General features: G+C 30.7%; 1 protein-coding gene across 6 annotated transcripts; it reads right to left on the bottom strand.

Annotated features, from left to right (window-relative positions):
- Nucleotides 1-6,236: 6,236 nt before the first annotated feature.
- LOC107863506 (probable inactive receptor kinase At5g58300) lies at nt 6,237-13,869 on the bottom strand. 6 transcript variants are annotated; one of them, XM_016709443.2, is made up of 4 exons: nt 13,483-13,785; nt 13,206-13,383; nt 7,149-8,607; nt 6,237-7,064 (listed from the first exon to the last, which is right to left on the bottom strand). In XM_016709443.2, exons 3-4 carry the CDS (start codon nt 8,422-8,424, stop codon nt 6,433-6,435), a joined length of 1,908 nt encoding a protein of 635 aa, XP_016564929.1. In that variant the 5' UTR covers nt 8,425-8,607; nt 13,206-13,383; nt 13,483-13,785; the 3' UTR covers nt 6,237-6,432. The 6 variants fall into 6 exon arrangements, with proteins under 6 accessions (XP_016564929.1, XP_016564930.1, XP_047264306.1 ...); XM_016709444.2 differs by lacking the exon at nt 13,206-13,383 and having other exon boundaries at nt 13,483-13,869; XM_047408350.1 differs by lacking the exons at nt 13,206-13,383; nt 13,483-13,785 and adding an exon at nt 9,260-9,423.
- Between the last annotated feature and the right edge of the window lie 769 nt (nt 13,870-14,638).

Consider the following 14,638-nt stretch of genomic DNA (forward strand, 5'->3'; position numbering starts at 1 on the left):
TTTTGTCATTGTTAATTTATTTGTACTCAATATATAATGTAAAAAGTTCTAAAATATATGAAAAGCAAAAAATAGTAAAACCCTCTCATAAAATTGCAAAGCCAGTTGGCAGAGGCATATGCTTCTTTTGAGACATGAAAGAAATCACTGGAAGATGTAGGTCCAAAGATCATCAACAAAGGGCTCGCTATAGATGAATGCCTAAAGTTTCTATTCAACTTATAATTAATTAGAATCTTGTAATTTCTTTTCCCGCACTTTCATATCTCACAATTATGTTTTCTTCCTCCTTGTGTGTGCTTTATAGAAAGAAAGAAGAGAGCGACCTAACTCAGCAAAAAGTTGAAGGCGACATAGATTCAACATAAATTGTAGGTGTTGTTTCGAACGTGAGAAACATGTGCAAAACACGTACCTTAAACTAGTAATTCAATGACTCGTAATTCATTATTCATATACATAAAAACGATAGACCTTTTTAAAAAAAAAATATCTTTAAAAGTTTTAGTCGACTTTGACACATACACTGCATTTTGGTAAAATTCAATCTAAACAAATAAACTTAAGAAATTTGATAATTGCATTTTCTTGTAGTTATAACGAGGGTAAGCATGATATGGTATGATACGGTATTTAAAATTATGATATAGTAATTTTGATTTCGATTTTTAAAAATACTATACTATTACCATGTCATATTAATTTGGTATCGTTCTGTATTTGGAGTTGGATTTTGATATTTTGTGGTATGATAAGTGGTAGTCATAGTTTGTTCAATTTCGACAATATATACTCATATAATAGAGTATTATGACTTCGACTTTTCAAAAACACGTCTCAATCGTATCGTATTAACGCATTACACATTTAGATATATATATTCAAAAGAAAGTATAAACAACTTCACCTAAAAAAAAATATTTCAATCAATATAGAGTAGCCAAATTTTCAATGCCTAAACATTTAGTTTTATACTAATTCTAAGTTGTATATTTAGTAATAATATATATAAGTTATTTGTGCAATTATATACATCAGTATGGTATTCAGTATTTCGATATGTTATTTATAAATATCAAATACCGCATTGAATATCAAAAAAATTTACAATGTAAATCATATACCATAATCAAATACCATAATATCAAAACCACAATATTAAAAATTTTAATTCAATATATGTCATACCGTATCCACCCCTAGTTATCACTTGGGATATATCTATATGAGTTCCTGGTAACAATAGTAGGGTTGACCTAGGCATATTTTTTGGGTGCGCCGGCACCCATTAAATTCAACGTGAAATAGGTATAATTACATAAAAAATATATGAAAATAGATATAAATTATATAAAAACATTCACTAAACAAGAGATTGGTTAATGCACAGGCATTTAGATTGATTTTAAGGCTATCTGCTGGTAGGTGTACCTCGGGTTCAAACTTGGTTGAGATGATTTTTTATTTTTCCTGTAGTAAGTATTTACCCTTCTTAAATTTTGAGTCCGACACTGAACTTGTTGACTATGCCGGAAAAAAAAAAAAAAGGTTAACCATATTTACAAAAACGTAAAAATGAAGCAAATGATTTGCAAAGACATTTTTAAGTTGGGTTTTTAAAGGGTAAAAATTGAGACAAGTGACAACTGGTCTACAATGATGTGCTATGATTACAACGAATGAAATCTTTTACCAAGTCGAATTGAATATAATTTGTGTCAAAATCGAGGAAAATCTCTTAAGATTTCTATTACAAGGTGGTTTTGACACCTCTGCTATATGTAATTACCAAAAAGATATAAGGGCAATTTAAACTTTAAATATATGGATTTCTGAAAATCATCGTTCTTTCTGTTGTGTTATGTGCATTCTATTAAAGTCTTAAAAAAATGCTCACTTTCTTCCATTTAATCATAGACCATACCACTACAAAATGTCCATCTACTTTCACTTATTTACATATCATGTCTCAATATATAATGATTCCATTATTTCATTATAATGGTTTAAATATTTAATATATTATTAATTTATATTAATTAACTATAATTACATATTGAAAATAATTTTTTTTTATTTATTTAATTGACTATCATGTTCAAAACTAATTTGTTTATATTTATTTTAATAAATTAGAAAAAATTTATTATTTTGGTCTTAAATAGAAAAACTAATATTTAAATTTAAAATTTTATAATACAATAATAAAATTAATTTAATAAAATGAATTTCTATTGAATATTTTCTTAACATTTGTATTGAGTCAATATATATCAAGTTAAAAGGAATTAATAAAATATTTAAAATTATAAAATTTTAATGTTGTGAGAGATAAACATAATATACTATCAAATAATACATAAAAATGTTATATTTTATATAAAACTGTTTGCTTGAATAATTTTTTTATATTTTATTTTTTTTAATTAGCTTATATAATTTTTAAAATTTTTATATATAATAAAAATTCCATGATACGTACCACAAATTACAATAATTAATAACTTAAAATATTTAAAAGACATATAGAAATTTTATTGACTCTTATTATTTTAGAAATGCCATATAAATTGAGACAAAAGAAAAAGTACTGCAAATCATAATAATTAACAACTTAAAATATTTAAAATATATATAAAAAATTTAGTTGACTCTCAAAATTGTATCGAAACCACATAAATTGGGACACAAAAAGTAAATATATTATTTGATAATTACATAAAAATTATTATAAATCACAACAATTAACAAGTTAAAATACTTTTTAAAAATAGATAAAAGTTCAATTTAACTCTCAAAATTTTATTGGTGCAGCATAAATCATGACAGAATAAAAAATTATCTTAATTAATTACAACTAAATATTTAAAGTAAATCAATTTTATTACTTTAATTGACTTTTACAGAAAAATAATTTTTTTATTTATTTATTTTAGTAAATTTAAATTTTAAAATTATTTTTTCCTTATGTATAAATACTAATATTTAAACTTAAATTTAAATTTTTAAAGTACCAAATTAATAAATTTAATTTAATAAAATAAATTTCTAATGAATATTTTCTTAAGATTTGTGTTGGGTCAATATGTATCAAGTAAAAGAGAAATAAAGAAAAATATACAGTAAAATTTTATTATTGTGAGAGATAAACATAATGCACTATCCAATAATGTTTAGTAGTATCATATTTTGTATATGCAAAATATAGCATCTCGTATTTAATTAATATACTACTCCGGTGAGTTATCGATGATTACTATTGGATATGATAAAATTGTATTAATTTTTATAGGAATAACATAATCAATCGTTCTTAATTTATTATTATGAGTCATCTAAGTATTAAAAAAATAAATATATTTAATAAAAAATAAAATAGACATAAAATGTGAAATTAACTCTTGATGTTTTAAATTAAATTGTCGTCTTTCAAACGATGATTTTACTATATCACCTCTTATTATAAGTCATTTATGTATTAGAAAATTAAGAATAACAAAATGATATGTCAACATAAAAAATTTGATTGACTATCAAAATTATATTAGTGCCACATAAAATAGGACGGGACAGAGGAAGATATAAAGTAACATATATTATTTGAAAATGAAATAAAAAGTACTGTAAATAACAATAATTAACAAAAAAATTTAAAAAATTAATTATTATAAGTCACTTATGTATTAAAAAACTAATAATATTGAATCTGTCATTTTACTATATCACCTATAATTAATTATTATAAGTTATTTATGTATTAAAAAAGTAAATAATATTTAATTAGAAAAAAAGATAAAATAAACATTTATGACATGTCTAATTCAGTTGCTTCAATCGTGATTTTATTATATCACTCCTAATTAATTATTATAAATTATTTATGTATTAAAAATTAATAATATTTAATCAAAAAAAAAAAGAGTAAAATAGACGTTTATGACATATTTGCTTCAGCTGCTTCAACCATAGTTGTACTAAATATCACCCCTAATTAATTATTATAAGTTATTTAAGTATTAAAAAATTAATAATATTTAATAAAAAATAAAAATGATAAATTAACTCTTGATGTTATAAATTAACTTGACGTCTTATATAAGGTCCACTTAAATTTTTTCACAAGTATTTTTTATAGTAATTTTGCTATGTCACTTCTAATTAGTTGTTGTAAGTCATTTAAGACATTTATGCTTCGCTGCTTTAGTCGTGATTTTATTATATCACCCTTAATCAATTATTATGGTTATTTAAGCATTGTGCCACTTAAGTTGAAATAAAAAAAATATTATAAATTACAATGATAAAAAATTTAAATTATTTAAAAAATATAATTGGCTATCATCGACACAAAACTCTGGACAAGGAGTGTAGCATATATTATTCAAAAATTACATTAAAATGATTATAAATTATAATAGTTAACAACTTAAAATATCTAAAAAATAATTTAATCTGTTATATATTTCACAAAAAATACATGAAAAATACTAGAAACCACAATAATTAACAACTTAAAAAAATTTTAAAATATAAATATTTGGTTGACTCTCAAAATTATATTAGTGTCACTGAAATTAGAATAGAAAAAAAGTATTATAAATTACAACAATTAAAAACTTAAATTATTTTTAAAATATAATTAACTATCAATGCCACAAAAAACAAGAAGTAACATATATTAATTTGAAAATTACATAAAAAATATTATAAATTACAATAGTTAACAACTTAAATTATCTAAATACATATTAAAATAGCATATGTTGAACTCATGCTAGATTCTGGATGAATCCTAGAAAACATATGCAATCCTTTTATTAAAATTTTTTATTTAAATATAAGAAGATTGAAAAGACAAATAAATATCTTAATGTTGGGTCGTACTGACATGGACCATGCTCCTCTAGTATTAAAAAGAAATGAGTCATTTTATTTTATATTATGTGGTTAATGGAAAGTGAAATTGTGTAATTAAAAGGGGGATCTGGTGAATCTGTTAAATTGAGAAGTATATTTAAAAATTTTGCTTAGGACACAGGTAAAATTGTTCTTATCTATATCTATATTAATATTTATAATTTATAATTTATATGTATAACATTCTATATAATATATTAAAAGTGTAAAGGCCTACGAAATATTGTTTGAACTTTTTGCCCTTTATTAAAAGTCTTTGTTTTAAACAAAATTGTCTTTTCACTATTTTTTTCTAATATTTAAAAGTCAAAAATTAATTAAATATATTTATGATAAAACCTTTCCTCGTTAGAAGTCATCAGAATTTCACTATTTGTTTTGTAATTTAAGAGTTGAAATTAATTAAATATATTTATGATAAAAATATTTTCTTATTATAAGTCATCAAATTAATGACAACTAATACTTTTTCCATTAATTTAAGAACTCTAAATCAACTAAATTTGATTTTAAATATTTGAAAAATCTAGAAATAAATATAAAACCGTTAGAAAGAGAAAAATTTAAGAAGTATCATATTTTTAAAATTTTTAATTACATAATAAGAATGTAATCAATGATTTTGTAAAAATTTATTTTTAAAAACAAGGAAAGATTTAAATTTATTTCTAGATATATATATATATATATATATATATATATATGTGTAAAAAAATAATCATAATACAAATATGGTTCAAATTGATGTGTCTCTGTTTATCAATGGCAACAAGGGAAAGCGAAACTACATACAAAAGCAAAAGTGATGATCCGTTAACCACTTGAAACTTCTGGTGGTAAAATATATATGTGCATATGTTTATGTTTACATTATTATATTAAAGTGAGAAAGATTTTTGAAAACTGATTTGAACTTTTACACTTTATTAAAAATTTCCGCACAAATATGGTTCAAATTGATGTATCTCTCTTTGTCTACGGCAACAAGGGAAAGCAAACAAGGAAAACAAAACTACATGACAAACGCAAAAGTAATGATCCATCAATCGCTTGAAACTTCTGGTGGTAAAATATATATGTACATATGTTTATGTTTACATTATCATATTAAAGTGTGAAAGATTTTTGAAAACTGATTTGAACTTTTACACTTTATTAAAAATCTCCGCAATAGACAAAATTATTTAATTTTAAATAATCAAATATTACACATGCTAGTACGTGCGGATTAAACTAGTAGTTTAAAAAGGCTAAATGTAAACAATGCTGAAATTTTGCAACAATTTAAGATGTAGTTATTGCTATTGCACATTTCTGCCTTGGAAAAACAAAGGCCGTCCTCATTTATGTTGAGCTGATAAGTTTCTACAGAGACCAGAATAGGATATATAGCATCAAGAATAAAAAATAAAACACTAATATGTCCAAGAACATGCAAAAGGTGGCAATGGAGATAAATTGCATTCTTATATTGATCTAGAATTGACAGCTGAATAACTAAAATAACTGCATTGTTCATTCAGGGGTTTGTGCATTAGAGTCCTTGGACCTGCTGTCCTCCGAGGAAGGTCTCGTCTCCCCTTCTGGTTGTCGAATTTCTTCAATCATTCTAACCACTTCTCCCATAGTAGGCCTCATATCAGGCATCTTTGCTACACAAGCAAGTCCAATCTGAAGCATCTGCACCATCTCTTCTTCAACATTCTGGTACTTCAACAGCTCTACGTCAAAAACTTCAGCAGTCCATTCCTCTCTAACAACCGATCGCACCCACCTAGGCAAATCAACAACCTCATCCTGTCCTGATAACGGGAGAGGGGATTTACCTGTCAGAATCTCAAGGAGCAGCACTCCAAAGCTATAAACATCTGATTTTTGTGTCCCTTTCCGTGTTTCAATAACTTCTGGAGCGCGGTACCCAGCACATCTATATTTGTATGATATGTAGTTCATCAGAGGTGTTAAGCCAAAATCAGAAATGCATCCATCTAGGCCTCCTGTGAGGAGTACATTGGAGGACTTGATGTTTCCGTGAGTAAATTTCACACCACTTTCAGTGTGGATATGGGCAATTCCTTTTGCTGCTCCCAGAGATATCTTCAATCTTGTATCCCAATCTAGTGGAGTTCTTCCAATACCTCTATTACCTGTCGTTCATTATCAAGATTGCATAAAAATAAAGCCTAAAATATGAACAATGTGCAACAAAAATTAGAGGCTAGCAATTATACCGTGCAAGGCTGCTGACAAACTACCAGCAGGCATGTATTCGTTAACAAGAAGTTTCTCATCCTTGGAATAATAATATGCGCGGAGTGGGACAATATTAGGGTGCCTCCCAGCCCTTCCAACAATCTCCATATGCTGTTCAAACTCTTTTTTTGGAACCCCTACTTCTCTCAGCCGTTTCACTACCACAATTGTTGCCTCATCCAAGACGGCTTTGTAAGCTGTTCCATAACTTCCTTTACCAAGAACCTCAGCAGAAGCTCTAAGAAGATCCTCCAGATTGAAGGTGTAAGAGCAACCTTCAAAAAACACCAACTTGTTTTTCTCAGCATCAGGCACCCCACTTCCAAAGTCCTCAGGTTTCTCACTCCTTCCCCCTTTAGCCACCTTCTCTGTAACTATGCTAGTGTTATGACTTACTTTCTTTTTCAAGCAGCAGAAGGAGATTACTAAGACTAGGAGAAACATTACTGAAGAAGCCACAACCGTAATGGCAATGATGATTCCAGTACTTAGTTTCTTAGAGTGGACAGCCTTCTGTTTTTCAGGGATTGCAGAGCCATCAGCTGCTGGAGAAGTCGATGGACTCAAGGAACAGTTAGTTAGAGGTGTCCCACATAAATGAGAGTTTCCTGCAAATGATGAAAGTGGAAACTTCTGGAGGGAGTATGGAACTGAGCCATTTAGCATATTGTAACTCAAATTCAAGCTATTTAACCTGAGGGTGTCAAGGCTGGGGATTTTTCCTGTCAATGAATTGTGCTGTAGGTTCAACACAGATAATCGTGTCAAGTTATTGATTGTGGGGGGAATTTCTCCAGTAAAAGAGTTAAAGGAGAGATCTAGTACTCCAAGTCGAGGAGATAAAGAAACAGGAATATCACCAGAGAAGTTATTGTGCTGAAGGTAGACATACTGGAGAGAAGGGATTGAAAGGAGATCAGAAGGGACACTTCCATTAAGATAATTGGCTCTTAGACTAAGGACTTTAAGAGCATCTAGCTTGCCTATACTATTGGCTGGGATAGGACCAAAAAGTCCTACAGCAGGGAGATGGATTGCAACGACTCTCGTTCCATCTTTGTTACAAGTTATACCAGCCCAAGATTTGCAAACAGGAAGAGCCAAATCCCAGTTGAGTTTTCGAACATGAGGGACCGAGTCTGCAAAGTTGAGTAGAGCCTTTCTATCGGAATCAAGATTAGCTATGACTTGAAGAAATACTGATAGCAGCGGAATAAGAATAGCAACAGCTGTTAGTAAAGGCTGGAGCTTCATTATGTTTTTACTGATCTTACTGGCAAAAATACAGAAGCAGGATCCTAGTTGCAGCAGCCCTTCACTTCTTGTCTCTCTCCTTGACTACTTTTCAAGAGCGTTAAACAAAATTAGCCGGTTCCTCTTGAAGGAAGCAGCTCATTAGCCACTGTGAAAGGGTGATAAATCAGACTGCTACAACAACTGGAAGAACCATCAACATATACAATGAAATAGCTTTAGCACAGTGCAAGAAAACTATAGAATCAAGAAGCAGTATCAGCTAAAGAAGTAACGAAAACAGAAGAGTGCTATCTCAGAACGCCAGAATAGAAAATTCATTTGTTTACTGTGAAAGGAAGAACAAAGCCAAGATTATGCCTTACTGACTTTTAGTTCTAAATATATGACACACAAGTTAACTGACCTATATGATATGCATGAAAGGGATCTGAGAGTTGTGCTGTTCAATGAAAGGGAAACTTCATGCAGTTTACTACCTCTTCATATTGAAAATGGATCAATCCAGGAGGTAAGAATCAATGACAGATACTGATTGAACTACTGAATACAAATTTTCAAAGTGAGTGGGAAGAGGATTTATTGCATACTTTGCACTAAAGGCCTTTTGGCAATAAAGTCATTATTTTCTTTTGTACCCCACTAAAAAGCAAGGTGCCAATTACTTTTAAAAAATGTATAAGCTGTTTACCATAAAGCAAGAGCATAATAAAACTTGAAAACTATGTACTTCTAAGTACAATCCTCTTCACTAAACACGGATTTATACGAACTTCTTCAATTGGATAAAGCAGTAGAGAGAAAAAGAGTGAAGCATAAATTCCCATCTCCCCACCTTCCTGACAAAATAAAGAGATTATGGATGGTGGGGTCTATTTCAGTTGCTGAAAACTCATGAAAATACGAACCGTAAAATCTTAATCTCTGAGAGCAAGGCTAAAGCTCTAGATTCTTTTTTTTTTTTTTTTGGATAAGTTAAAGCTCTAGAGCTTACTCCTGGACATAATTGATTCAACGTACTTGATAATACTACTAATAAGGAGAAGAGAAGAGGAGGCTAGCTTCCGCCTCTCCCACATAAAGTGCAACATCACTCAACTACACCCTACTCCCTCCCAAGACCCCACTTGTGGGATTATACTGGCTATGTTGTTGCTGTTGTTGTTCTTAAGTGACTTTCAAACCTCTTCACCAAGTATTTTATGTGCATAATTGATACGATTCAAATTTGGTATGTATCAAAAACAAGCCAAAAATAATCCACAAATAAAGGAAAACCCGAGAGCTCAACAAACACCAAATCTCGGTTCCAACAACATCAAGAAACAAGGTGTAAATGACACCAAAAACACTAACAACAACAAGAGATAAACAACAATAACGAGAGGAACAACACTACAATAACAAAAATCCAACGGTTACAAGATTACAAGAACAACAAGAACCAACCGGTTCACTAGACTACACAACTAGTACATGATATGTAAAGATAGGAAGTGAGACATACACTATTACAAGGTTAAGAACCCAAAGATGTATTAAATCTAAGGACCCCTAAGACTTAAAATAGCAACACCACACTCTTACGTGACACAAGAGGGATTCCCCCGCTCAAGCACCAACGTTTCCTAGCAATACACAATCACAAGTGAATCCACACTTGTTCATGTCCTAGTTTAGGCCTAGAGACCCTCTCTCTCAAGAGATGTGTTCTTTCAACAATATCCAACAAAAACTAATGAACTAAAACCCTATATTGTTCTATTTATAGTACTTTACAAATAAAAAGAGAAAGTGACAAAAAGGCCCTTTAATGACCAAGTAGGCAAATAGGCACCCATGGAGTGTTTTTAGGGGCGGTTTGGAGCCCTTTTTTAACACTTCAACTCGTACACCTCCGAGGTTACATCCAAAATACTCAAAAACGTTCATCTTCATGATCTTAAAAAGGTGAAAGACAAGGTGTAGTACTTGTTAAGTCTTGAAAGATCCCCCAACCACCAAAAGACTTTACATTACATCTCTACCACTTTTCCATAAAACAAGGGTCCATGTTGAAGGAAAAGTACAAGTCTAGTCAAAGAGTTTTGAGTCTTGAAATTTGAATTCCAAAGACTAGTTTGTATTTCCCTTCATTGAACAATATTCACCAAAGTAAAAAATTATAGAATTGATCAAGACTTTCAAAATTTGGAAAATAAAATTGTTGAGAACCGAGGCCAATCATGGACTGCCACATCACCAATTACAGTTCACCGACAAATTTTAAGCTCAAATTTTGATCTTTTAGTTTCATTTTGTGTCTTTAGTTTCGTTTGTTGATTCCCATACTAACTTACAAGCTAGTGACCAATTACTAGATTGTGAGTTAGTTCGAAACCGTATTTTTTTTATGAGTGTGTTTACGTTCCTTTGTGTGTTTCATTCTTTTGAATCGTTGTACACACTTGATTCACCTCTCAACAACTCTCGGAGTACAAGCAAGCTTACAACACTTGTGAGATTGAGTGTGAGGGATCCGAGAGACAAGAAATAAAAGAGAGAGTGAGGATGTTTATGTACAACTAATGTGTTTTCTATTTTGTAGGTAACTCCTTTGCCATAATGGACGCCATTTTGGCCCACCTTGATGCTATTGCCCGAGAAATAGCTAAGGCGAATGCGGGTCTTGACAAATTGGGCTTGGATATATCTACTATACTTGAGAGGTTGGATTGAGTGGAGAGTCGAAGAAACTCTCATGTTTCTACTCCCAAAGCTTTACCTCAAATGATCAACCCTCCAAGACCACCACTAAATGACATAGACTTATCCGAGCCAACAAATGTCCTCAAACCCGAGACCTAAATGAGTCACTTCCCCCTCAATTCGATCAAGTCCAACAAGAGGGACTTAGAAGCCAATTTTCTCCCAGCCAAGCTCCACAACTGAAGCCCCCCCTTACCAAATCATTCCTCTCAATCGAAACTCCACTTCACCAAAACCGATATATCCATGTAGAGGAGTATGGTAGAAAGGAACATGAAGGATATGGAGACTACTACAATACTTGTATGATGGTAGGAGACTTGTTTCGGATAAGATTGAAGACAGGACTCAAGATGGAGAGGAAGCCGAGGTTCAAAATGAAGATGTTGGCCGAGACTTGTTGTTATTGAGCCCTCGGATTCTTCATGATTTTGTGGGCTGTTTTGACTTGTTTTTGTGACTTGTTTGCGGATTGTTTTGAGTAGGTTTCCTTTGAAGTGACCAATTGAACGAGGTGAAGCCGTGAATTTGTGGACAAATTCCTCTCAAGATGGAGAGGATGATAGAATAATCATGGATATGGACTTAGGAGAGTGTGTGTTGGACCCGAGCCTTGGCTTGTGCAATTGAAGTGCAAAAGAGACCCGAAATGCACCCAAATCAGCCCATAAATTACACTAGATGGGTGCCCACTCTTTGAAGGGCCTTTTGGTCATTTTAACTTATATTTTGTAATAGCTATAAAAGGAACATTGTAGGGTTTTAGACTTAATTTATGAATGAAGTTATAAGTCTTACAAGACAAAGAAACACAAGTCCTCTTTCCCTGAGGCACCCAAAACTGAAATTAGAGCTTAGACAAGTGTAGAATCACTTGTGTTTGCATTTGCTTGGAAACATTGATGTTTGGGAGGTGGATTCCGATCTTGTGTCTTTGTAAGAGAAAGGTTTATTGGTTCTTAACATTATACCTTCATGTGGTCTATCTATCTATTCTTTTTCTTTTGTAATTTTGTATCCGTTTTGTATCTTGTATTGTGAAACCGTTTTTGTTGTTGTTGTTGTTGTTGTTTCATCTTGTGTTGTTAACTTAGTTTGTTGTTGGCTGCAAAAGGTGTCAAACACATAGTTATATTGTCCTTCTTGTATTTCATTCTTGAATCAGAGAGTGGTCTTCAAAAGGGTCCTCGATTCTTTGAATTAGTGAACTGTTTTTGGAGTGTGTTTGGATTGTTTTGAGACAATTCCGTGTGTTCTTTGATTTTCTTGTATCAATAATTGGAGGGATAATGCATTAGCATCAATTTAAATGGACTCCGTATAGTCCTAAAACAGATGCCCACTAATAGAAAGCTACTAGAACCACAAGTTTTAGGAATGTAAAGATAATAAAAGATTTGATATTGTATATGTAAAACAAATGTAGCATTACTTCAAAAGTTGAAGCTTCGTTATTTAAGCAAATCTGAAGGACTAAGATATCATTCATGACCTTTTCAATGGGAAAAAGTAAAGAATACTGCTAGGTGCAGTTATCCAGCTAGCAGAGCAAAGTAAAACAACAAATTTTGTGCATTATTCATTGGAAATTATGTTTTATTGGGCGCCTTCTTTATCAAAATAGAATTGTCAATTTTAAATAAAGCATGCTACTCTAAGAAGAGTAATGCTAAAGAGTGTCAAAAGACAAAAAAAAGTGATCCGCACAATTTAAAGTGATCCCTAGAAAGCAAAAAAAGAATTCAAAATAAAGTAAAAGCAAAAGTTGAATGGTTCCTCCTTTATTCAAAGAAAGAGATGGAATTCTATGCTTAAAAAGTGTTGTACAAACATCTTAAAGCACCCTCTTTTTGTGCCATTAACAACAGGGTCTTGTTAAGCAACACCTATATAATTGCATTCCTAAGGAGAAAAAAGCATCAACAGAAAACAAATTTGGGATGTCAAAAGCATGAAACAGTATTGATGATGACATACAAAAGCAGAGAATTATTAGTTTTACGCCCACATACTTGAAATGATGAGAAAAATACCTGCATTCTTCACGATCGATCCACATGAAATTTTTAAACAACACCAAAAAAAGGAGTAACGACTAACATAGCTCGAACACCACCGTTATCAAGTACTACAACAAGCATATACAGTAAAATTCCACAAGTGGATTTTGGAGATGCTAGAATGTACACAGACTGCAGACCTTATACCTCCCTGAAGAGATAAAGAGGCAGTTTTCAAAAAAAAAAAAAAAAAAGCATCATCACATACAGGTAGATAGAGAAAATAGAGGAAAAAGAAAAAAGAACTCACGATAATTAAGCTCAATTGTTGAAGTTAGAAAAGCCCAGAATGGAAGGAGAACTTTTTTATATATATCTAAAACACAGTAGAGAGTAATGGAAGAATTTAGCTGTTGGATTTCGGTCCGAGAATTTTGGGATATTTGAAAATATACACAAGGAGTCCCAACGGCTCTTCTTCTAATCACAAAAAAGAATTCTTTGTTAGTTAATGCCTCTAATTTAATGATGTTAGTATAACTAGTAGTAATTTTGATTTAGCATACTGTTAAAACAAAAATTTAGTCGGACAAGCATTTTGTTGGGAGTTCTTCCCTCAAATGGAGTTTGACGCGGGGCGAATTTAAATATAATCGGACTCCTAAAGCGGATATCGGACACCGGTGAAAAAAAAAAAAAAAAATTTAATCTTATTTTTTTTACTTATTTGCATTTTTTCTTGTTTAGGGACTATGTCGGCACCTACATTGAAGGCAGAGAATTGATTACAGAGAGCATATAGTAAAAAGATGGGTACCTTGCTAAATGCTGAAAAAGAAGAAGATGGCCCACAAAATTGTCCTAACAGTTTATGTTATGTAATGGTCACTGTTGAGAAATGAAGAAGAAACAAAGATCAAATGGATGAACCTGCTGCTGTTGAAGGGTAATTTACTTGCTCAAATATTTATGGATTTAAATCTAATTTATCTTATTATTGAAATCTAATTTGCAAAAAACAGGGTACTTACCAATTTTATTATATTATAGATTAATGTTTATTAAAACGTTTTGTTTATGTTATTCAATAAGTGATCTAATTATGTAAATACTTTTATATAAAATTTAACCTTGTAAGCTTTTAATATCATGAGGTTAAGTTGACCTATATATGATTCTCCAGGTTAAATTTGATATTGTTCAAAAAAATTCAAATAATAATATGTCATTAGCAGAAAAAAATGTACTAACAGTATAAATTTTATTTTTTGCAATGACCCCCCCCCCCACACATATATATAAATTAAATTTTATTTGTATTAGCTGATATAGTCATAACTAATTACTGTATATAAATTAAGAATATATCAATTAATATATAAATTTAATCAAAGATCTTGGTTCAAGTCTTGAAATGAAAAAAAACTCTCTTGAAAGTGTTATTTCCAGAGTGGGTTCTACAACGT

The sequence above is a fragment of the Capsicum annuum genome, chromosome 3 (assembly GCF_002878395.1).
Source record: "Capsicum annuum cultivar UCD-10X-F1 chromosome 3, UCD10Xv1.1, whole genome shotgun sequence".
NCBI classification, from domain to species: domain Eukaryota; kingdom Viridiplantae; phylum Streptophyta; class Magnoliopsida; order Solanales; family Solanaceae; genus Capsicum; species Capsicum annuum.

Bases quoted from the DNA above. Each gene is read 5' to 3' on its own strand.
- LOC107863506 (XM_016709444.2), bottom strand. From the start codon at position 8,424: ATGAAGCTCCAGCCTTTACTAACAGCTGTTGCTATTCTTATTCCGCTG. The intron at 7,065-7,148 runs GTATAATTGCTA...AATGAACGACAG, and splicing joins TTTGTCAGCAGCCTTGCACG to GTAATAGAGGTATTGGAAGA.